Raw genomic sequence first — 26,048 nt, forward strand, 5'->3', positions numbered from 1 at the left:
CTTTGTACGTCGCACAAAGTGCGCATTCAGAGCATCTTTAACAAGGTGCTTCAAAATAATATCTTTAAAATCTGAATACTAAATCATATAAAGTGTTTCAGATACTTAAAGCAATTAATCTAACATCTAAGTCCTAAATCATGTATTTTAGAAAGCAAATTACATTATTAGGAAATAAAATGTTGAAAACAAAGATATGACACTAATTTAGAGTGTAGTATATTTAGGTCAATTCATGGTGTGCCCTGCTTTCTTATTAAATTTGTTAAATACGATACTGTTAGAGCTATTTTTCATGAGTTAAGCATTATATTTCAAGGCAAGACACTGATTTAAGGCACTGTTAGATATACTCTTAGGTATGATAAAAGATCATGATCCAAATATTTCTCCATAATTTATTTAAGCCCTTAACTATTTTAATTGAAAATAGAAAATAGAGTTACATTTTAATCTAATCTAATCTTTAAATTTTATAAGTTTTATAGTGTAAAATTTAGAATCCACTACTGCATTACGTGCATTCGATACGTTGACGTGGCCAAACCAAACCCAACGCAAACGAACAAATGGAGAGTAGGTATGAATCCGGATACTTATTCGATACTTATTTGTATGTTAATTTTTTTGTCTTCTTCTTTTTCTTTTTGATTGGGAATAAATAATCTATAGAATTTGCTATACAAATTTATATTTTTTTAGTATTGAGAATATTAATATTAATAAAAATTAAACCTTTTCTATATATTTTTAAATAACTGATATAAAATTCGGATATCTATTCGAATATGGATTGGAGTGTTTTTTCACTTTTTTTTGTTCTAGAGAGAAATTAATAAAAAAATTATATAAATTTTTATTACTATACTTCATAATATTTTCAATAACATGATAATAAATTAGCTTCAAATTCTATATATATTTATATTAAAATATAGATTTGTCGATATTTTAGAAACATCCTCTCAGAGCCACCCGCAAAAGTCCGATAATCCTTTTCCGGCACGACAGATCCACCGTGTTTGGCCCTCTCGAACTCAACCGACAGCTGCCGATTCTTCACCCTTACTTTTCACGTCATGAATGCTCGTCAGCTCGTGAGACGTGACGCCGTGTCCTGAAAAAAAAAAGACCCGTCCCGGCGACCCCCACACCCTTCAATCCGGGGAAAAAAAGCAACAGCTCGATTGCCCGGGTCTTCCAAAACCCTCGAGATCTCGGTTGGTGGTGTGGTGGGGTGGGGTGCTCTTCCCTCTCGCCTCCGCTCCGAAGCATCGATCCGAACTCCTCGGTTACTCGCGGCAGCGGCGTGTCGAGATGCGCCCCAACATTATCACAGAGGTGCGATTTCTATTATTGAACCAATACTTTGGATCTAAGGCGCATTCGCTTCACGTCGCTGCGGAAATGGTTTTCAATCCCCTTTGTAAGAGACAGGCGAGATCTGGTGTGGGGGCGCTGCCAAGGATGGTGAAATCCGTCTCAATTGGCAGGGTCTGAGCTGGTTGCTGCGGCTGCAGGGATTGGGGGTGCAGTTCAAGGGATGGGGGTGGTGTTATGATTATGGGGTTTGTATGTGAGGGGATCAGGGGAGTGGCCATGTAGATTGATCTAGGGATGGGGTGGTTTACATGCTTTGTAAGCAAATTTCTTCTCTAACATGCTGTTTCTGCGCATAGGGTTTGCCGGGTTTTGGTGTGGTTGCTGCTGTTGGGTATTAGGTTGTCACGAAATTGTTTGGGCTATAGACACTTCGAATGGGGTTTATTGTCTTGTACTGGTGTATCTACATGATATCATGGGATTTGTTTTGATACACTGTTTAGCTTATGGGTTACGATGCCATTTTTTCATGGACGCAGGCTGGGATTCCAACTAGGTTGAATCAGTGGTGGAGCAGCATTCCGTTTGTTACTTCTGGTGTTATCTTGATATGTGGAGTAATTTATCTGCTCTGCTTGTTGATTGGCTATGATTCCTATGTGGAGATATGCTTCTTGCCTTCTGCTGTAGCATCACATTTTCAAGGTATGTCTTCAACTCACACTTCTTTTCATAACTTCACATGTTTCTTCAACATTTTAGAAGGTAGATAAAGGAAATATATTTTTTCATTGTTAGTATGAGCCTTTTGGGACCTTACTTGCACTCTTGTTTTGTGGCAAACTTCAATTGTGTTAAATCAAAGTTCTACTTGCACCTCTTCATGTAGTGAATAGTCGGTTATCTGCTATTTTCTGGTGTGATATTGTCAAGGGCGTCGAGGGATAGAGTGTCCGGCCCTCGGATACGTAGATCGTAGCCGCGGTCCGTGTTGGGGGCGAGGTTTTACCCCTCTGCGCCCTGCTATTAAAGGAGAAGAGAGATAGGATATTTTTTCTTGCTTACTTTATTCATTCCCTCCCTGGCATTATATAGCCAAGGCTGCCTAGTACATCCTAACAAACTTCTGATAAGATAAGGGAGCTATCCATCTAATCTATCAAGATCTTAACGAACTTTAGATAAGATAAGGGAGCTACCCATCTGACTAACTCTCATATGATCTTATCCTTATCTATATTCTAGATTCTATCTAAAGTGAGCCTAACAAATCTCTCCTAAATTCTAGGATACTTTCCTTGATTCTAGCCTCTATCAAAACCGAACCCTGTGGCCCTGGCGCGTGCGCTGCGCTTGCGCTGCCTGGCTGTTCTGCTGCGCATCGTCCGTCATGGGACCTTCTGTACATGCGACTGTACATGACATCTCTCTTCCCGTCGAGGAGCAGCTCGTCCTCGACCTGGAAGTCTGGGTACTTGGCGGTGAAGGACTCGACATCTTCCCATGTAGCTGAGGCAGCTGTCTCACCCTTTTATTGGACGAGGATATGGCGTACCCCGCGCGCCAACCAGGGCTGCACGGTTTGGTCTGGTTCCCAAACTGATGCACCATGGTGGATGATGGGCAACAACGAAGGAGCATCTGGTGGTGGTCCGCAGAACTTCTTGAGGACTCCGATGTGAAACACATCGTGCGCCGGGCGTGAGGTGGTAGAGCTAGTCGGACATCAACGTCATTGATGAGCTCGACGATGCGGTATGGACCGAAGTAGTGCGTCTTGAGCTTCCCAGTGACGACCTGGGGGGATGGATGAAGTTGCCCGCTGACGGAGATGAAGGAGGGCCCAATCGACCACCTCGTACGCGACATGTCGGTGGAGCTTGTCGTAGTGCTTCTTGAGGAGCGCTGTTAGTGGTGTTGCGACGGAGCCGAAGTTTGGACGAATTTGCGGTAGTACCGGTTAGCGGTTAGGCCAAGGAAACCTCGCAACCGCTTGTGCCGACCGAGGCACCAACTAGTTATGGATGGCCTATTCCTTGGCTAGGTCCATGGTGATGCTCCTCTTGGAGATGACGTGGCCGAGGTACGAGATCGAGGCGATGCCGAAGGCGCACTTCGTTCGCTTGATGAAGAGCTGGTGCTAGCGCGGCATGGAGAAGATGGCGCGGAGGTGGTCAGCCAAAGACTTGTTGTATATCAGAATGTAGTCAAAGAAAACAAGGACAAACCGATGGAGGAAGGGTCGCAAGACGTCATTCTTGAGTGCTTGAAATGTCGCCGGGGCGTTGCATAGCCTGAATGACATCACCGAGAATTTGTAGAGGCCCTCGTGTGTGCGGAACGCCGTCTTGTGGACATCGCCGGGTCACATGCGGACTTGGTGGTACCCGGATCGTAGGTCCAACTCGGAGAAGAATTGGGCAATGTGGAGTTCGTCCAACAGTTCATCCACCACAAGAATGGGGAACACGTCCTTGACAGTGAGGGTGTTCAGGGCGCGGTAGTCGACGCATAAACGCCAGGATCCGTCCACCTTCTTGACGAGAAGGATCGGTGAAGAGAATGCCGACACGCTGCTACGAACGATGCCCTGCTCCATCATGGCGGCGCATTGTCGCTCCAACTCGTCCTTGTGGGCTGCTGGGCACCTATGTTACCCTGACACGGGGATACAGATACGGATACGCGATACGTCGATACCCCGATACACCATTTCTCAAAAAACACTGATACGGCGATATGTAAATATTTATTATAAATAAAAATAAATAGCAGGATTATTAGCAACGTGAAAACTACCTTCGCTGCCACTGACCTCAGTAGATGCAGAAGCAGAAGCATTTGAACTCGCTGGTTGCTGCCATGGGATCTAACAAAATTGGAGTTGTAGCAGTCAACAGATTGAGAAGCAAGGAGTTTGAGAAGCAAGAAGGGAAGATAAGAACACAGACCTACAGATTGATTTGTGGCAAAGGTGTGCAGGCAACCACAAAACACACCGACGTCGACCTGTGGATCAATGGGCGGCACTGACACGGATCAGTGACAATGGCCACAAACCCACAGTCTGGCGGCGGCAGCTATAGACCCCCCAATCATTGGGCGGCAACTCCAATCAGGGACTGATAACCACAAATCGACTGCAGCAGTGGCCACAAGCCCACGGCTCATCAGGCGGCGACTCCAATCAATGAACGGCGGCCACAGATCTCGTGGCGGCGGCACCAATCGACAGTTGGTAGGCTGATAGCCACAGACCTTGCTGCGCGCCGGCGACTGGCATGCTGATGGTCACAGACCTCGCGACGCGTCGACGGCTGCTCTAATCGGTGACAGACGGGTGACGACGACGACGGCCACAAACCGGCGAACTGCAACGGAGGTGACCAGACCGGCGAACTGCAGCAGAGGCGAACACAAACCGACGAACTATGGCGGTTGGGGACGCGCAAGAGGAGGCAGGGAGGCGGCTTTGGGCAGTGGTTATGCGATATAGGAGCACGAGTGTATACTACGAACTAGGGTTGGGACGTATCCCGCAGGTATCGGAGTTTTCCATGGAGTATCCGTTTTTTATTTATTTAAATCTGCAGAAATATCCGATACGTCTCCGATACGTATCCGGGAGTATCCGAGAGGTATCAGTATCCGATACGGTATCCGACACTGGTACGTGAGTTTTGTGAAGTATCCGCACATCATAGCTGGGCACCGGTATGGCCGGACTTCCACCAGCTGCGTGCCCGGCTTGAGGACGATGCTGTGGTCGTGGGTGTGCGGCGGCGGTTGCCCCTTGGGCTCGGTGATTACGTCCTCGAAGCAGTCCAACAACTCGTCCAGAAGAGATTTGCTGGTTGTCGTTGTCCGAATGCCGGGCACGATTGGCGTCGTTGCGCTCGACCAACACACGGTGCGCCCTAGGCGCTAGAACGACATCTGTCGAACGCTGAAGTCCCAGAGTACCGGCCCTAAGGTTGCCAGCCACTGCGTTCCCAGGACCAAGTCATACCCGGCGACTGACATTACGAAGAGGTTGACGTAGAACATGTCATTGTCGACGGTGAGCGTCGCTTGCCGGTTGACGCCCGGGCAGGTGACATGTTCACCATTCATCACTATTGCTATGAGGCGTGGACGATGCTGCAGGGGCAACCCGGTGTGGAGAACGACATCCTCCACGACCACCCTGACCTACATGGTGTCGCTGATGGAAACCCCTACGATTGCGTTGAGGGAGAAATGTGGGGTTTCTTCCTCGATGACTTCTTCGTCGGCCTCCGTGCCCGTGGTGGTGTCGTCCTATAGGACGTCGTCGAGGAGGAACAATCGCTTGCAATGATTTCAAGTTGCCTGGTCGAACCCTAGGACCGACCAGGTGACTAGTCGCGATTAGGCGATGACCAGGGCGATTAGTCGACCCCTAGTCGGTCCCTGGCCGTCCTAGACCTTTTAGACTAGTAGTTGTACTTATATATATATATATATATATTCATTATATAAACTAGAACAAACAGCTAGGATAAACAAAATAACAAACTACTTTATTGTGATTTGTGACTTACCTGACATCCACTAGTTTAGCACTGCCATAAATACAGAGAAGGGGAGAAGGGGGGCAGGAGGAACCTTGAGATGACGAGCTCATCTCTTCAATGGTGCTGGTCTGCTGGAGAGTGGTAGGGATGAAAACAGGACGGGTACCAGTTACAAGTATTAAAATGGGATGAATTTTTCGATACGGATACGAGTATTTTTTTTGTCGGGACGGATACGGGTACCATTCGGATATGGAACTCCTGGATACGGGTAGGATATAGAATCACTAATACCCTGGAAATACCCATAAATCTCGGGTAGGATACGGGTACCTACGGTCGGGTACTCGGTCCATGTCTGAAGTGGCGATTGGCACTGTGTCTGTGTCGGTCCTGTGTGCGATGTGGCTTGGGCAGTTGCTGGCCGTGCAGCTGGGCCTGCTCCCTGGTGGTGGCCCAACTCTGGAATAGTGAAATCTGTTGGGGGATGGCCCATTAGCTATTACGGTAGCACTCGACACGACATTAGGTGAGGCTGGCCGCTGGTTATCTTAGTTTCAAAATAAGTGTACACATTATTTTTGTATCGTTTTACACATTAGCTTGTCTATTTCATCACATTATTCATCATAAAGTCCACACATTAGCATGCTTTACACAATGGTTTTAGTCAGGACATTTGAGTGCAAAAACGAGATGAAAAATGAGATCAAAGCCTACATGATTATTTGAGTCACTTACTCCCTCCGTTCCAAATTAAAATTCGTTTGTACCTTTTTACTGGATTTATACAATAATTAATATATGTGTTCTATATATATGTCTAGGTTCATAATCATCCATATGAATATGGACATAAAAATCTAGAGCTAAAACAACTACTATTTTAAGGCGGAGGGAGTATTATTTATTGACTTGCTTATAACACTTTCATGCTTGCTATTTGAAACCGGAGGTGTAGAGGTTTGCATGATTATGTATTTATTATTTTATTTGTTTGTTGGATGGTTGGATAATTAATATTATCGGGGCGAACTACTCGACAAATATCTATTATCTACCTAAGTAATATCCAATATTTGTTTCTTACTAGCCCAAATTATTACCTAGTCCCGTCCTGTATCCGTCCCGAATTTTAACTACCCGTATCCGGTCCTGTCCGAGAGAAATACATTAGGGTAGGATACGGGATGACCCTGTATCCGGCTGTATTCGTCCCGTTTTCACCTCTAGAGAGTGGAGACACCGATACTCTGTCACAGCCACCGCCGGTGCTGGTCTTTTGGACTGCAGCAAGACAACATACGAGTAGGCAGAGGCGCCGGTGGAGCAGGCCAGTATGAGAGCACAGGTGAGCAGCTGCAGGTGTTCTGTGGCGCAGCCACTAGAGCAGGATGTCTGGTCTGGGGCAGCCGTCAGTGACCAGTTCTGAAGGCTAGAGGTCGGGGGAGAGAGGAGGTGTACATTGGTTTTGGCGGCTGGGCGACGAGGTATTAGCAGAGAAGAGGCGGCCTGCGCGTGGTAGCAGGGCATGGAACTTGTCCTGGTGCTCTTCCACGGTGCCGGATCGGTGGCAAGGTGCCAACTCATCGAGGAGGCCCATAGCGTAGGTGTAGGAACGCCTTGAAATGGGGCCATGAAGGAGTACCATTGTCTTGCTGGACTTGGTAATACCATAACCGTGCGCCATCCTCGAGGTTGTACGATGCCATCCAGACCTCCTCCATGATTCGCTGTTGATGAAAATACGATTCACAGCGATTGATAAAGATCAGGGGGATCCGACTTGCCACCGTAGCGTGGAAAGTCGAGTTTCTGAAAACGCGGCGGTTGATCTTGATGATGTTCCCCGGTCCCCGTGTGGGAGGAGGTCGACGAGGACGCTGACGGCGTGCACGCGGTTTCTAGACGCTTGATAGCATGGGCATTGGCCTCCATGGACGTCTGCAGGGACTTGATGGACGCGACTAGGGTGTCCAGGGTTGCTTGCAGGGCAGCATTGTTGTCCCTCATGGTGTCGGAGGGGTTTGGGAACGACGGCACAACGGATAATGGCGGGGTTGGCGAGGCACGGGACAAACTGGATCGCTTGGATCATGATACCAGGTTGTCAAGGGCGTTGGGGGATAGAGTGGCCGGCCCTCGGCTACGTAGATCATAGCGGCGGTCCGTGTTGGGGGCGAGGTTTTACCCCTCTGCCCTGCTGTTAGAGGAGAGATAGATAGGATAATTGTTCTTGCTTACTTCATTCCTTCCTTCCCTGGCATTTTATAGCCAAGGCTGCCTAGTACATCCTAACAAACTTCTGATAAGATAAGAGTGCTACCCGTCTAATCTATCAAGATCTTAACAAACTTCAGATAAGATAAGGGAGCTATCCATCGAACTAACTCTCATATGTTCTTATCCTTATCTATATTCTAGATTCTATCTAAACTGAGACTAACAAATCTCTCCTAAATTCTAGGATCCTTTCCTTGATTCTAGCCTTTATTTAAACCGAACCCTGTGGCCCTGGCGCGTGCGCTGCCTGGCCGTTCTGCTGCGCGCCGTCTGTCACAGGACCTTCTGTACGTGCGACCGTACATGACAGATATCCTGAGAAACGACGACAAGCTTTTGCTAATATAAAATCTTCGCCACTCTGATATTCTGAAGTCTGAACACTGAAGAAGCTGCAAAACTACTTATACATTTTTCGAGCGAACTATATGGTGTACACATGCTTTAGCCATAGTTACTTTCTATCCGTTCAGATTATCCCATACTTGCCTTTTATATATATATATATCTAATTGTCCACCCTGAGACCCTAACATACTTAATTTTCTTCAGTATACAGGTTCTACACATCTGTTCTCTTTCATGGTTCTTTGCTTCATGTGCTATTCAACATGCTTGCCTTGGTACCCTTGGGCACTGAGTTGGAGAGAATCATGGGATCAGTCCGTCTCTTATTCTTGATGCTCCTTCTTGCAACAACAAATGCAATTCTCCATCTCACAATTGCTTTCTTGGTGGCTTACAATCCTCTGTATCACGTTCCAAATCTTGTGAATGAATGCTCCATTGGCTTTTCTGGAGTTATATTCTCAATGATTGTCATTGAGACAAGTCTGAGTGGTGTGCAATCACGAAGGTGCGTTTCTTTCTATGGTGATCATATTTGATGATCTACACAAGTTTTTAGCAAATATACGAATGTCTTACAAAAACCTAACATAAACATTTTATGTAAAAGTAAAATTTTGTCTACTCATTGTCCGTGCTGATTGCCGAGGGATGCCTAGGAATTTTGTCCATCTTTTGTGCATGCCGAATATATGATTCCATTGATTGTGAACTGTATAAAATGTTTGAATTTCTTGTTATATTGAATGGTTATACATTCAAATAGTCTATACACAGCTTGAGTATTGTTTATTATTATTTTATCTATTCCAAGTGGTTACTGAAATACATTCACGCTATTATAAGTGCACATATCTAGTGTGCAATTTCGTATGTGCTGAAGTTATGCAGTTATGGGACAATTTGGTGGGTCTAGAGGAGATGAGAATCCAAGGAGGATTCTCCTAAATGTGACTACGAGAGCGAGCCATTCAGAAAGTTTTCCATTTGACCTTGGTATCGATGCATGCTGGCCCTGTAATTCATGTGGAAAGTTATCATGACTACCTATGTTTTCTGGTCGCTCGACCAGCTAGTCGAACTGGGGGACCGACCAGCGACTAATCTCGATTAGTCGTCGACTAGGTCCGACTAATCGAGCTCTGATCGACCTGGTCGTTTACTGGTCGTCCTGTTCATCCAGGAGACCAGGACCTATGTATATACTATATAATATATACTATTATACTATATAGTAAATAATTATATAACTATATAGTATATATGAACTTCATATACTATATTATGAAGGATAGGGTAAACATGACATGAATTCAGCAATACTGAAAAGTGAAAACAGCAGAGGAACACTTCTAGTTATTAATACTACAAGTCCCAGATACCAGTACCACACAACACACATTAATACTACAAGTCCAAAAAAAATCTAGGTCCTAAACCTAGTCGCCCAGAACCGGCTAATCGAGCGACTAATCGGCCCTAATCGTCGACTAGTCGGACGACCAGGGCGACCAGGTACTCTAGTCGAGTCGGCTGCCTAATCGAGCTCTGCTAACCGACTAGCCCGACTAATCGCGACTAATCGCGATTAGTCGGACGACTTGAAAACACAGATGACTACACCCGAACATGAGTTTGCATTAGATATCTTTCCCACAATAATTTACAACAAGACCTTTTAGTTCTTGTTATTTTCTAACCTGTATGCCAACACTCTCACGGTGCGACTGGTCAGCCGGACACGCCAAAGAAGCGGTCTGCTGGGCCAGCCCGGGTTCGAGTCGCGGCATCAACTTCTTAAGTGAAAAAGTCAGGGGGCGTCTCTCCCCTTGGTCAGAAAATTTTTTTCTAACCTGTATGCCCGATATGTAGTGGCAAGAGCTGATAATGCCAACAGCAAAAAAAAAAAATCTCGATTTAGGATGATTTTTCCTTAATTGTATGCCCCAAGAATTTCTATTCTTTTTTCAACTTCCTAAATGATATTTGTTGTGTTTCAATTTTGTGATATTAATTGCATATAATTTGACACCCTTTCTCGTTTTCCAGTGTCTTCGGCCTCTTCAATGTTCCTGCAAAATGGTACTCTTTTTTTTTTGCATGTGTTGATGGTATTCAGTATTCACTTCTGGTTACTAGATGATATCGGAGACCCATATCTTATGTAAAAAAACTTAAATTTGTACAATGCCAGGTACGCATGGATTTTGCTAGTGCTATTTCAGTTTCTCGCAAGCAATGTTTCATTGCTGGGACACCTTTGTGGCATCTTGTCAGGATTTGCATGTTTGTCCTTTATATCCTTCTTATTTGTTAATTCTTCACGAGCTATATTTTATTTTTAATCATATTCCTTGCTAAGCCTATTTATTTGGCACCAGACACTTATGGGCTGTTCAACTACTTGCTTCCTGGGCCATCATTTTATTCTAAAATCGAAGGCTTGTCAGCACTAGTAAGTTTTGCTTAGATGGTTTAAGTTATCCTGACCAATGACCATATCATCTTCTGTATGAGATGTTTCTTATATCTGTATTTATTGTCTGATGTATTGGATGTCAGTCTGTTTGTGTGAGGCGTCCTGGCTTTATTATGTGTACTGGAGGCACTACTTATGGTCAGCTTCCTACATACTCTAACACGTCTGCTGCACCAAGGTACTGTTTTCAGATTCATTCCTTTTATGTAATGCTCACAGAAGTAACATGTTATTCGTTTAATTTACAGTGCTCTCATAAATGGAAATTTCTTGAGAAATATATCTTCATGGATGCCTAGCAGACACACATCAACTGCTCAGGTATTGAAAAATCGACAATGCCATATACTCAAATATGCTCATACTTGCAATGGTTTTCTGTTGGTGATGTTAATCATCTGCTTAGGGTTTAAGCAACCATTGTAGAAATTTACTGTAACCCAAGGCTTTTGGGGCTTCTCCAATCTGATTTTATTTTTCACCTATTCTGTGGTGGCCTAAGTATCAAGCCATGGCTTATGGTAGGAGTTCTAGAATGTGTGCTAAAAGTTTTGATCTACTGAGAAATCATTAGATATATCTCTCTGTTTCACATATATTTTCCTGGAAGCTGTTTGTTAAAGCTTCTGAGGAGCCTGAATCAAAACTGAATCCGTCCATGGAAGAATACAACATATTAGCATTTTTTACGTGACCTTTTTGCAATTTGCCAATTTGATCATCCAACTAATAGAAACATATTCCAAACATTCCTCTAAGTAAAACAAAAGGTTGTCCTTTGCTGGTATTTGCATTTAAAAGAGCACTGCGCTTTTTTAACACCTTGCTGTTAGTTTTTTTTTAAAAGAAACCAAAAGCTTCATTAACAGAAAGCTATGTTGGACAGGTACACAGTAAAAGCTATGGCCTGCTAGGTTCCTGGTTATGGCAGTTAATTTCAAGATTAATACCACTTGATACATATTAGGTCACATATTGTTCTTCTGTGTCGATTAATACATTACAAATTCATAAACTATCTTTCTGAAATATGTGTTACCTAACTATCTTGCTTGGAGTTAAAAGTTTTGTTGTCATTAGCTAGTTACTTAAAGTATATCCCCTCCTTCCAAAAAGAATCTCATTCTAGTTTTCTCCTAAGTCAAACTATTTTTGTAGTGCACCTATTTGGTGTTATAAATGTTGATAATCTTCTTTATAAGCTCGGTCAAGCCTAAGATAGTTTGACTTGCCAAACTAAAGCCGTATTCTTTTCGGAACAGGGGTAGTATGAGCTTATGAATCTGCTGATTTTTATCCTTCAGGAAGGAGAAGACCCAAGGTTTCCTGGGAGAGCACGAACACTTGGTTCTGTAGGAACTGAACCCACTGCAAGGGAGGCAAGTGCGCATTTGCATGCTAGGTTGTTGGATAACACAACTCCAAGTGACCCACTAACGAATACACAGTAATGCATTTTCTACTTGACATTGCTTTAATGTATTACACATCATGTGTTTCCACGTATGCTTTGAAATCAGAAAATTACATGAAGCAATAGCAACCTAGAATAAATCAGACGATCTCTTCTAAGTTATTTTTTTCCACAAACACTAGGACTCATGTTTTCTTCTATAAAAAACTCGGCCAAGGAGTGAATGACTGCCCTCCCGATATAATATTAAGAAGAGACCGAAACAAAGGTCCCGACCGGAAAATCCCCGAACCATAGCCTCCCATCACTAACAGATCGGCGTCAACCGTCCACTTTGCAACGGCCCAACCGGAGGGTGGCACACATGACATCATAACTCAAGAGCGGATGAGGCACAATGAGGTGATTTTTTTAACCAAACCTGAAAATTCACCCTCGAGGGGAATCAAACTCGGGCTAGAGGTCCTTTCGCTGTTTTCTTCTATTCTAAACCAGGTACTTATCCTCAATAAATAATTAGGTAAAAACTACTTTTAGTACTTGTCTTTTGTTCGTATATCTGCACCGTGTAAACTTCCTGCTTCTTGTATGTCAAATTCTCCCCTGAAAAGCTTTGTTATAGCCCTTATGATATAAATCATATCGGTTATAAGTTTCCTTTTTATTGACAAATTGTTAATGCGTTTCTGTATGACAAATTTTGTGAAATCACTTTTGTAATGACTCTGATCGCGAAAGGGCTCCGCTGGTTGAGTTGGTTAGGTGGTATGAGTTGCAACCCTCAGGTTTTGAGTTCGACTCCTTGTGTGAGCGAATTTCAGGCTGGGTGTAAAAAAAATTCCCTCATCTGTCCCATGCCAAAGCACAGGTCTAAGGCCTGGTCCTTGGTCGTGGCTGTTCTCACATGGGCTACGGTACCGCTGTGTATGAGTGGGGTAGAGGTTCGGGGTTTTCTCGATTTGCGTGAGAAGATCTTAATATAATGCTTGGGGCTGTCTCACCCTCTACAGGTCGAGTTTTTTAATGACTCTAATCTGAAGTAAAATTCTGGGTTGTAGCAATGGATCATGGTGGAGATTTGTTTGGTTTTGTTTAGCACTTGTAGGCTTGCTTTTAGTGAGCAAGTTCAGGTCAAAATGATTAAGCCAATTTGAGCGTGATTCGGATGCACACATGGTTGAATTATGGTAACTTGCAAATCAATTCTTGTGGAGTATCCTCATTTGTGGGACACCATTCCTGCATTTGTGCTAAATACTATATTAGTGAAGATATTCATCATTGGAAGTTTGAAGCGTCATGTATCTATTTTACAAGACTAGCCTATAAGATTTTTAGCGGGTTCCATCGCTTTCGAACCATGGGAACAACTTTGGAAGTCTTGGGCGATTGCGTTTTTTGCTAGGTTTAAGTAGACTTCACGGGTGCGATCGCAGGCAAGTTTTTGCTCCATCCAACTCAAACCCGATCCGTTGACATCCCTATTCTTGACGCCTAGCTGGTGGACCGCCTAGTCCGGGAGAGTGCGAGGGAGAGGACGGTTAGAACAGTGGCGGGCTTGGCAATGAGGCTGAAGGTCTCGTCGTAGTCCACTCCGGGCACTGAGTGAAGCCCCGAAGGACCCAACGAGCCTTGTACTGATCCAGGGAGCCGTCGGCTCAAGCTTGTGACGGAAGATCCACTTGCCGGTGACCATGTTGGTTCCAGGGGGACATGGCTCCTTGAAATCCTTCGTGTGGTTGGCCAGTAGGGGCACGTACTCCATAGCACGACGCCCGTGGGGATCGGCGAGCGCGATATGGATGGAGGGGATAAGCGAGGGAGCTAGAGCAGTATCTGCCGTAAGCATCAGCCGGTCAACTGGTCGAATAACACATGTCGATCGACGTGTGACCATCGGGTGGATGTGGTGGTGGTCATGGTGGATGGCGACCGGCCAGTAGGGGCACGTACTCCATAGCACGACGCCCGTGGGGATCGGCGAGCGCGATATGGATGGAGGGGATAAGCGAGGGAGCTAGAGCAGTATCTGCCTTAAGCACCAGCCGGTCAACTGGTCGAATAACACATGTCGATCGACGTGTGACCATCGGGTGGATGTGGTGGTGGTCATGGTGGATGGCGACCGGATGACACATCGACGGCTCATCACAGGAGCAGGCCAGGGCACTGGGCGACTCGTCGAAGGAGGTGACCGGTAGACCGGACTGCACATACCGCTGATAGACGCATGTGAGATCGACAAAGCGAGCCGAAGATGGTCGAGAGGCGGGGTCGCGCATGGCACGAGCGGATGCAACAGGGTTGTGCATGGCGCAGGCGACGGAACCGCGCGTGGCATAGTCAAAGGTGATGGGGCTACAGATGGCGTGAAAGAGGTCGCCGGGACCAGAGTTAGGGGAAGAGGAGGTACGTCGTCGGGATCAACATTGAGGAGAGTCAAGGTCAGGAGGTGGGGAGGAGCCAGCAAAAGGAAAAGCATCCTCATCGAAAACATGTTGAGAGATGATGATGCGTTGGGTGAGAAGATCGAGGTACCCACACCCATTGAGATCAGAGGAATACCCGAGGAAAAAGGCCGTGGGTGGATCGGGGCGCAAGTTTGTGGGGGAGCGGTGGCGAAGGTGTTAGGATAGCAGGCACAACCAAAGACGCGGAGGTGCGTATAGGAAGGGGAGGTGCCGAAGAGGGCGAATAAAGGAGTGGGATGACTGACTGCCTTGGAGGGGAGACGATTTAGGAGGTAGGTGGTAGTGTGGAGGCCCTTAGCTCGGTAACGAGTAGAAATGGATGCTTGAAACAGGAGAGAAAGATGGCACAATACTTGTAGTTATCGAACTCCCGCCCGTTGTCACACTGAACATCCCAGACAGTGCAACTGAACTTAGTCAACACCCATGCGAAAAAGTGAGATATGATGGGGAAGGTGTCAGACTTACGACGGAGAGGAAAAGTCCAAAGCTAGTGAGAGAAGTCATCAAGGATGACCAGATAGTACTAGGGGTGACAATGTGCTCTAAATTTTACACTATAAGATTTAAGGATCGGGTCGAATTAGGATCGGTCCCTATTTCTATTCATTTTTGGACTAACATTTATTTAGGGCCCTACCATTTTGTGAAGAAGCATTTGGATCACGATCCATTACCACCCCTAGATAGTACTGGTAACCAGAAATGCTCGGTATCAGGGATGTCCAAAGGTCACTGTGGACGAGATCAAAAGGGCGACCTGTGTGGGACATGAAAGCGGCGAAGGGTAAGTCAGTAAGTGAGTGTTGGGGGCCTACTCCACCGAAGATTCTCAAAACACCTAACCTTCAGCATAAGCAAATGTGCTTCAGGCACATAACAAAGGGCAGACGAAGATAGCCTTCGGCCGAAGCAGCCTGAGAAGAGGCTTCGACAAGGCACATGTGTGGCTTTGGCGTGGCAAAGGTTTTCTATGCAAAGCGACGAAGGAGAAGAGGCCGAAGACTTGTGCAACAAGAACGAAAGAGAAGACATTGATGCGCTCAAAATATTTGTAAACTTTGTGGGCATGCTTGTAATTTCATACGAAGTTGTACCTATCCCCTATAAATAGGTGAACAATGCCATGCATACATTCACCTTTTAGAGGTCCCTAAACTTCGTCTCTCCTAGCCTTCGAAGTACCTTCGAGCTGTCTCGTGTGTGAAGCCGAATGTACGTTGTATATTTGTATCATATGAAGGAAGATGGAATTAAAAGTGCTAAGACATATGAGATGAGTAACATACTTTGCTCTCCATCATGCTTCCATACATTGTTATTTCATCTGCATTCCCTCTTTTTTACCTTCTCCCTTTGGATTACCCTTCAAAGAAGAGGTAACCAAAGGGAGAAGGTCATCATTCTCTAACTTGTTTTCTTGTTTCTGATACCATTTAGTGATCAAAAGCAAGACCAACAACGAGTGTGGCGACCAAGCTGACAAGCATGGCAAGGCGAGGCAGCGTTGTCACGGGGCCGAGGAATGGCCGAGGTGAACGATTGTCTGGAGATGAGGTCGTGGCCAGGGTGGCTAAGACGACGGTGCCAAGTGGAGCTAGATTTAGTAGCGACGGACGCGTAGGGTGTGGGGTGTGGCAACCATGGGATAAGGGAGGTGGGGGTGGAAAACAAATAGTATATAGCAGACCGGAGTTGTCGCATCAGGCGACCACATCACGAGCGATAAGATCCCATATGGTGAGCCCCCAGAGATCAAACTCTATGAAACAATGGTTGTTAGTGGTGAAGCGACAAACCGAGATAAGATTTTGTATGATGTTAGGGGCAACAAGAATGTTATTGTGGTATAAAGGACCAGGAAGAACCGTGTCACCTATTGAGGTGACAGGCAAAGTCGACCCATTACCGACAATGATGGAAGAAGGAAAGGTAAGGTTCAAGGTTACAATAAGCTCTAGGCGTTAGGCCACTGTTTAGCGCCTAGAGAGCTTAGGCGTAGATTAATCGTGCTTAAGCGTTTGTAGGAATATACAATATAATATATATATTTGCACAGAAAAAACAGTTTTAGCTAGGAATTAGGGGTACTTACCTGGAATAATGAATAAAAGTATAGAACAGAAGAGATGGAGTAGAGCAAGAGCAGAGGGAGAGGGAGAGGGAGAGGAAGAGCACGCCTGGATAGCTAGGGAAAAGGAGCAGAGAGGCGCTGACCCCGGTGGCCTGGACGACTTGACCAGAAGGGGAAGAGGACACCGATGGTGGCGGCCCTGGACGGCTGGGGAAGAGGACCAGTCTGACAGCGGCCCTGTTTTCCTCCTCTTCCATGCAACAGCAGCTGCAGCTCCCAACCTGTTTCACTCTCTCCCGGGCAACAGCAGCTCCCACCTCTTTCCCTCCTATTCACTTTCTATTCCCGCGCAGCAGCTTTTTTCTATTCCCGCGCAGCAGCTTCCGTGCTCACCTTTTCCCCGCGCGCCGAACCCCGCTTCCACACGCCTCCTTTCCGCCTCAGCGCGCATAGCGCAAATCACGCGCCGCCTACACGCGCCCACCGCGGAAACCACCGCCCAGGGCCTAAGCGCAGCGCTAACATGCCGCTTAGCGTCTAATCGTGATTAGGCGGGCGCTTAATCGCGCTTTTTTGAACATTGGTAAGGTTGCCGGGATGGGGTAAAGAAACTATACTGGGGTTAGGAGTGGTGTGGTACGAGGCGTCGGGGTCAGCAACCCAACCGGTGGGAGTAGGAGTGGGTTGCGATGACATTGTGGTACAAGGAGAGAGAGCTTAGGGAGGCACCCCTACAGAGCCACTGGCAGAGGCGCTAGGGCCACCAATGGCGAGCAATGCTGACGACGAGTATGGGCGATGGATACGTCAAGGCCCCGACCATCATGGAGACAATCTCGGCACTGCGAAACACAAACGGTCCAATGGCGTGGCGGCTCTCCTTAGTGTGGACAGGGGCCAGAGGGTGGTAGAGCTCGACACATTCACGAAGAACATGGTTCATGGCCCGATCAAAGGCCACAAGCATGCCCCGAAGAAGCTGGTTGTCGTGATGGGAGACACAAATATGGTAGGGAGGCACATGGATTGGGACAGAGCGAAGGACATGCGTCACGGGGGCAGGCGCAGGGAAGCCCCATGTTGCCGGATGAAGGGGACGGTTGGTAACGGTGTGGTGGGCCACGGTGGAGCAGGGGAGCTCAAGGATGGTGGAGCCCACATGGTCGTAGTAGCAGCAGAGTTCGTCGCGTCGGGAGCAGGAATGAGGTCCGACGCGTGGGCAGGGATGGGGGGCACTGCCTGTAGGTCACCAGCGGGCGTGCCAACATTGAGAGCTATGGAGGTGGGGAAGGCGCATGCTGGGGTGGCCCAAACTCCGGTGGGTGCGGTCGGAAATGCCGCGGCCGGCCAAGCGCGGTGTAGGGGAAGACCCTAGGTTGTGTGGAGCTGGCGGGCTGGGGAAGAGGCCGGTGGGGGACGCGGGGCCGCACCCCCCGCCACGTCTGGCGCTGCGTCCACCGCTGCACCCGGCGCTGCGGCCACTGCAGCGACCGCAGTCGCGCTCACGCTGGAGCGGGCCGTCGCCGGCGCTGCGGCCACAGTTGCCACAGTTAGCGAGAGAGCGTGGGTCTGCGCCGTCGGTTGGCGGAGAGAGAGGAGCTCATCAGCGGGAGGAAGGGTTTGGGGTCCTCGTCGCGGAGGGGGAAGGACGTGCCAACGGAAGCAGGGTGTGCGACGCGCTGGTGGGAGGCAGGGGATGTGGTCGCCAGCGTCGTAGAGGGGTAAGGACGCGCCAGTGGTTGCTGCAACTGGTGGGAAGAGATGCAACTAGACGCTCTGTGGGAGGAACGCGCTTGAGAAGCGCTAGGCCACCACACGTGGAGCATCCTGCATGATGAGGAAGAGGCGCGACGCTGCTGCAGGTGGCTGCGTCGGCCGGGGAGGGGGAGGGGGACTCAGGACACCTGCATGGGGGCGGTGGCTGCTACTGCAGCCCACCATTGAGAGAGAAGGGTAAGGGAGAGAGGATGGCTATCAGCAATGGAGGAGGCGGCTGGTGAGCAGCAACCGGCTGCTGAGGTTTGGGAAGAAAGGGAGGGAGGGAGGAGTGGTGTGGCTTCATACCATATTGGAAACCCCAAACCCTGATTTGGGTTGGGCTGCTATATTAATAGATGGACTAGTATATGGGCTGGGCCTAAGTCCATTACAACTGTAACACACATGTCTAACAGATATGACGGTTGCCTGATATACAAGCGCATTCTATTCTAACATATGATACAAAGAGAAGAGGTAGTTTATGTTGCATCATGTCACAGCCTTGCGGCTCATTTGGTTTTGTTTCCCAGACCTAGCAGATCTTTTACAAATCGTGGAAGCATGCATACTGAAGGAATAACTGAAACTAAAAATAAACAACACAGGTTTTCATTATCTAGCTTTGTAAATGGATAATGTTGTTGACAAGGTAACCTGAATTCATGCGGGTGCTGAGAATGATGCAACTTGCATCTGGAATCTCTATTCATGAATTTTAGAATTAGTGGACAACCACATGCTACAAGCTATTTGTTGTTATGGACACATCCGTGAATCAGTACTCTAATATGAGGCTCATGTCGACAGGCATACAGCTGTGAACACAGTCAGAGCTGATGCAACAGTGACAGCTGAGCAGGTTCAGTGTTCTGTACCTTATTTTGACTTTTTTATTGGTTGTTTCTATTGGTTTATTAACATTTCTTGGTTACTTACATCCTTACTGCAGGTTGATACATTTGATGAAGAACTTAAGAAGCTGGTTGGAATGGGCTTTGAAAAGGTATTTCAAGTTATGTCCGGAATGTCAATTCTTTATTGCACTTAGTACATTTTCCATTTATCCTATCATGATGGTATACTGTTTGATCATTTCCTGGCCGTGGTATGCTAGTTGTGGTATGCTAGAGTTGAAATTCAACATAATCCATAGATCAAAGTTCCTGCACGTGGATAGCTTTTTTCCCATTCACCGTCTCAGCGCCGTCATCTGCAGCGTCGTTGGAGAGGACGTCGTCCACCAGAGAAGAGACGGCAGCTGTTGCTCGTTCACGAGTAGCACGATCCTGAGCCTGGGCCACGCGCTCACGTTCCTCCTATGCAGCACGAAGCTCCTCAGCGCGCTGGAGAGACGTGGCAGCAGTGGCGTGGGTGGGGGAAGCGTGGGGCATCCCAAGGTGAAGAACCTCGGTGCAGGAGGTGTCTGGTGCAGGAGGTGTCTTCGGTCGGCGGCGGGGGAGTGCCAGCCATGGAGCAGCACCGAGCAGATGGGGTGCGCTGATGCGGAAACGGAGAATGGAAAAAGGAACCTAGGTGTCTGATACCATGTAAGTAAAGGAGATCTGGAGGAATTGTATTATATTGAATGAGAGCCGGTAGTAGTACATATATAGGGGAGAAGGCGGCGGCGGCTAAAGGAAACCTATCAGGACTATGGAAACCTGCAGATATGTAGGAATCAATCCTATGACTATGGAAACCTGCATCTCTGCAGGATCCGATTCTCTCCCCTATAATCTCTCTTTCCTAATACATTCCAAAGGCTGGCTGGCTGACATGCCAGGCACAAGCCAATACAATCACATCAGATTTATCTAACACCAACTACCTTTCCACGATAGAACACATGGCCTCAACATGTCCTTAAGGGTCTAGATTGTACGCTCAGATTGCCCATTTGTCTGAGGATGAAAAGCAGAATTGAGTCTCACATCAGTTCCCATAGCACTATGCATACTCTCCTAGAACTTAGAATTAAATTTGGCATCTCTGTCAAAAATGATGGTACGAGGCACTCCATGCAATCTCACAATCTCCCACATGTGAATTGGAACCAAATCACTCACTGGGTTTATATAACGATACAAAATAAAATGTGGTCTTACTCAAACGGTCTATAATAACCCAGATATCATCCATCCCTTTCAGATTATGTGGCAATCCAATCACAAAAACCATGATAATATCATCCCAAGGCCATAATGAAACATTTAGTGATTGCAATTTTTCTGTTGTACACTTATGATCAATCTTGACCTGTTGGCATACTCCACAAGAGGGCCCCTCCACAAGAAGCTACATATTTTGCCACATCTATTTTTATACTCTACAAGAAGCAAATGTAGTGTACCTTGTATCGTGGATGTTATCGGAGTATGTCTTTCTTGACTTGAGCCTTTTGTGGTACACAAAGACGACCATGAAACTGAATAGCTCTAACATCGTCCAAAGCGAAATCACCCACCTTTCCTTCAACAATAAGTTTCTTCACCCTTATAACAACCGATCATGATGTTGTGCCTCCAAAACCCTCTTAGGTATAGTAGATTTCAGAATTACTCTCATCTCTGTCTCAGTTACTCTAAGATAACAATAAGAAATATCTATCTGCTCAAACCTCTCAATCAGATAATTCAACATGAGTGGGATGGACTTGCGACTCAATACATTGGCCACTACGTGTACTTTGCCAGGAGTATAGTGAATAGTAAGATCATAATCCTTTATCAACTCAAGTCATTGTCTCTGCCTCAAATTTTAAGTCCTTTTGGGTGAAAATGTACTTTAGACTTTTATAATTTGTGTAAATATCACAAGACTTGCCATATAGATAATGCCTCCATATCTTTAATGCAAAGACAACTGCAACAAGCTCTAGATCATGCATCGGATAATTCTCCTCATGCTTCCTAAACTGTGTTGACACATAGGAAATCACCTTTCCATCCTACATAAGAACACCCAAGTGAAAGTAGCAGGCCGTTTCAACAAACTGGGATGAACCGGTGCAGACTTGTTCAACCGCTATTAGGATGGTTGAACCGTCCTGAACCGGTTCAACCGTTCAACTTTTAAACGAGGTATAAAACTAAATTGATCTCTAGAATCACTAAATAAACTTCACGTATGTGGTGTCCTTGGTGTTTCTTAGGGTTGTATGAAGTAGATCTGAGAGGGAAACTTCTCAAATCCTATACACCACAAATATTTGGGCAGATCTTTGCACGAGATGGTGAGAATATGAAGAACAAACAATAGATACAAAAGTCAAGCACACGATGACACACGAGATTTACTCCAAGGCTCGGTCACACCACTTAGGTGCCCTACTTTCTCAAAGAGGAGCCCACAAAGAGCCGTATCTTTTTCAATCCTAATCCTCACTTCACCGACCACAATGTTCTAGGTGAAGTCACTTGAGTTGCTCAAAGAGTGGGTAATACAAACTTCTTGAGGTCTTCCACAAGATTGGAGACTCTCAAGTGACGCCTAGCCGTCTAGGAGCTCGAAGCTCCAAGAGTAATGAATCCACAAAATATTGATGTTACCCCAAAGCTCAAAGCAAGATAGATTTAGGAGAATCAGACAGAGAAGCTCCACGACCCATAGATCTTAACCTCACACCGAGATTCGCTCAAGATTTGAAGTGAATGGGTCTCAAGGTGGGAGAGAGATCAGGGAGGAGTAAATGATCTTGGGTGTGTTTGTCTTAGGTTAGGTTTGAAATAAATTCGTGCTATCTGTGGTTGGAGAGAGGAATGAGTGAGTATATATATGTGTGGTGTCTAGATCTAGCCGTTTGAGAGGGTCTGCGAGATATGCGGTTGAACTACATAAAGGACCGGTCCAACCGCTTCTCAGTAGATAGAAAAGCGGTTGAGCTGAGCGGTTGAATCGCCCACTTCAACCATTGTAGGACCGGTTGAAGCACACCCAGGGCAGGTTCAACCGTCCTTCACCGGAGTGGTTCTCGGGGCAGGACCCGTTGAACCGCCCTCCATCAGAGAAGACCTCGGTTGAAGTTTGCTTTGAACAGGTTGAACTGCATACTTCACCTATAGTTGAGCAGAGACAAAATGTGATGTTTTGAAGCAAGTATTTTGAGCTTTAGTGCAAGTACCAATACTCATTTGTGGATCCCTCTTGATAGTATGACGATTCCTAAAACCCAATGACACAAAAATTAAAGCATGGTCATTTAGAATCTAGAGTGTTGGGTCAAATCCTCTGTAGAACTGTGTGATTCCACACAGAGATTTGCTTCTATTTGTCGTTCGACTTGATTCAAAGCATTCCTAGTGTAGCAAACTGAACACATACTTCAAGTAAACTTGTTAGAACTTTTAATTTGTTTTGTCATTCAATTACCGAAACCCTCAATAGGTTGATTGCACTTACCCCAAGACCTACTTGGGAGGGATCAGAATATACATTAAAGCGCTTACCCACCTCTAGAAGGGTACGGACTGGACCAAACATCAATATCTCCTTCAATTTTTAAAGGCTTCGCTCACACTTTATTCGTCCGTTTGAACTTTCACATTATTGTGGGTGAGCTTAGACAAGGTATTAGCAATAATAGAAAAAATCTTCACAAATCTCCGATAATACCTAGCCATGCCCAGGAAGCTTCTCACCTCTTTGACATTAGATGACCTTTGCCACTCCATTACCGTGGAAGCCTTGTTTAGATCCACAGAGGTGCCCTCATTGATAACATGGCCTAAAAAACCAACTCGTAAAAGACAAAACTCACACCTTTTCAATTTAGCATAAAACATGCTATCACACAATGTTTGGAGTACCATCCCAAAATTTTGCTCATGCTCTTCCTTAGTGTTTGAGAAAATCAACATGTCATCAATGAATACCACCACAAATTGGCCCAAATTATAAAACATTTTTTTCATGGTTTTCATGAAATAGGGAGGTGCATTAATCAACCTGAACAACATAACTCTAAAGTCACAATGCTCATACATCATTGCAAATACAGTCATTTCAATATCCTCTTCCGGTCTTCCCTCACTGGGATTTGGTTATAACAACCTTGGAGGTCGATCTTTGAAATCACTTTAGCACCCTTGAGACAGTCAAATAACTCATCAATGTGAGACAATGGATATTTATTCTTGATAGCCGCTGCGTTCAACCCAGACACATTGCGTATATAAACTTCGTGGACAAATGATCATTCAATTGTTTCCTCAACTCTTCTTAAAAGAGCGAGACAACTGATGTGGTGCAAAAGAGATAGGTCTGGTGCCAGGTATTATATCAACACTAAACTTCACCTCACACTTGGGTGGCATTCCAGGAAACTCATGGAAAGACATTAGGATAGCCCCGATCCATAGGAATTCCCTCATCCAATAACTTGGCAGACTGTTCATCTAAGGTATACAGAAATCCAGTTTTTATCGCACGACTACTGGGAAACAACTCAGCCATAATGGAGAATCTGAAGTACTGCCTTGAAAAATTAATGTGTGCCCCGACCCCCGAGGAAGTCTCCAAAGCAACTGTTTTTTAAAAGCATGATATATTAGCTTGATGTCGATGTAACCAATCCATGCCAAGGATGACATTGGAGATCGACAGTAGGATCTCCATTAAATTTGCCACAAAATCATCCCCACTAAGGCCTAGTTTGGATACTCTAGTAACGAGTGGGATTGAAGTGGATTGAGATGTATTGAGAGAGTATTTGATCTATTGGGGATTTACAACCTCTTCAATCCCTCCAAAACACTCTAATCCTAGAGTATCCAAACTAGGCCTAATAGTAATCACACAACCTGGCATACAACTAAACTATATATCAAACGACCTGGAGAGTTGAGGTCGGGGTGTTACAGTCATCCATGTTCTCATCATCTGTTTGAACACTAGGTATAACATTGTTGTAAGATCCGCAACAAAATGCTTCACAAATACAAAAAATAGCCTATTTGCACTGTTGGGTATTTGTGTTTACCTGGTGCTGAATTTTTCAGAGGTTTCAGGGAAGTGCATTAGGGGATACACATGCCAGGTTATACTAATGTTAGAAGGAAAAGATCACACCTTAATAGTCACATGTTTTTTTTAAGAGCCCACAGTCCATTCGGTTTTTCATCCATGTACAATGTACCTGGTTATGCTTATGTTGTGCGAATATGCTATGGCTGTCAACTACCTCACTGATGAATTGATCATATTGCTTCAGACTCAGGCTGAAGTTGCTCTTGCTGCAGCTGATGGGGATCCAAATGTTGCCATTGAGATTCTGATGAGTCAGCAGGTTTGTATAGTTAAATTTGAGCTAATTAATTGTTGGTAAACAGTTGATGTTCCAACTACTAATATAATTTTGTTCCTCTTGACTTTAATTTGTATTTTTTTTCATTCCTATGACTTCAAATCTAGGGTTGAAGTTTGACCATAAAGTACAAATTGAAAGGAAGCACGGTATCGAGCCATTTTTTGTTCTTACAAAGGTTCAAAAAGTAGGCTGTGGTTTGGGGAGTCTGAAAAAGGATGGCTGCAATCTTGTTTATACCGGGGGTGCAGAAACAACGTGCAGCCTAATTGCAATTCTCAAGGCTTTATGTAAGGTAGAAAGTAACGTTGGATGTTCTGTTAAATACGAACAATCAGAAAATGCTGAATTTAGTCTGAAAATAGCCAGTGTGTTTGTTTTAGCTTGCAGATTATTACAATCTACAAGCCAGGGGAAACTAGATTATTGGGCTGTAACAATAAGACTTTGACGTTGGGACTGGTTCCCTTTTGAGATTGTGGATCCGTCCTGCGTTGAGACCTTTTTAGCGGCCTATGAATTTTCACATGGGAAAAATCTGCAAAAATAATGCATAATCTTTAACCTCAAATCAACAGGGCCGTCTATCCCACTAGGTCATTACCTACAGGTAACTGCACTGGCTGGTGACTTGAAGCAGTTAAGCACTATGACACCATGGAACGTTTTTGAGCAATATTGCGAGGTAGATACTATTGACTTTTTACGCTGCCAATCTTAGCGTCCTGAATTATTGAAGATTTAAGCCATGGATATTCTATGCGTTCAATCTTGTGGATGTTTGCGTCGATTTTTTAAATAATATTTTTAATGATTAGTTACGAATAAAGAAGTTATATATACAATGTCGGTTATCTAAATATAGCATCTAACGATGCGACAATTGCTTTATGGGCAACTTAGCGGTTAAGCACAGGTTTAGGATCTGATCACGCCTTGAATCAGCTTATTTAATCCATTAGAGTTCTATATATTTTAGTCTAAAAATAATAAAGGCATGTAAAGACATGGATTATGCCTCATGTAGGCATGTTCAAAGGTCGGGTTGTGGACCATTTA

At 45.5% G+C, this 26,048-nt stretch overlaps 1 protein-coding gene across 7 annotated transcripts; it reads left to right on the top strand.

The window, feature by feature from the left end:
- The first annotated feature begins 1,027 nt into the window (after positions 1 to 1,027).
- Positions 1,028 to 25,546, top strand: LOC100192896 (uncharacterized). 7 transcript variants are annotated; one of them, XR_004849971.1, is made up of 15 exons: positions 1,033 to 1,341; positions 1,863 to 2,028; positions 8,694 to 8,997; positions 10,539 to 10,571; positions 10,684 to 10,775; positions 10,871 to 10,944; positions 11,052 to 11,146; positions 11,217 to 11,289; positions 12,273 to 12,415; positions 12,565 to 12,784; positions 19,496 to 19,547; positions 19,638 to 19,691; positions 19,905 to 20,235; positions 24,897 to 24,971; positions 25,097 to 25,546. XR_004849971.1 is itself a non-coding variant. In NM_001366970.1 (13 exons), exons 1-13 carry the CDS (start codon positions 1,318 to 1,320, stop codon positions 25,100 to 25,102), a joined length of 1,191 nt encoding a protein of 396 aa, NP_001353899.1. In that variant the 5' UTR covers positions 1,028 to 1,317; the 3' UTR covers positions 25,103 to 25,503. The 7 variants fall into 7 exon arrangements, 4 of the variants coding, with proteins under 4 accessions (NP_001353899.1, XP_020394373.1, XP_020394390.1 ...); XR_004849951.1 differs by lacking the exon at positions 19,905 to 20,235; XR_552448.3 differs by lacking the exon at positions 12,565 to 12,784 and having other exon boundaries at positions 1,043 to 1,341.
- Positions 25,547 to 26,048: the final 502 nt, after the last annotated feature.

Source organism: Zea mays, chromosome 1, assembly GCF_902167145.1.
Source record: "Zea mays cultivar B73 chromosome 1, Zm-B73-REFERENCE-NAM-5.0, whole genome shotgun sequence".
NCBI classification, from domain to species: Eukaryota; Viridiplantae; Streptophyta; class Magnoliopsida; order Poales; family Poaceae; genus Zea; species Zea mays.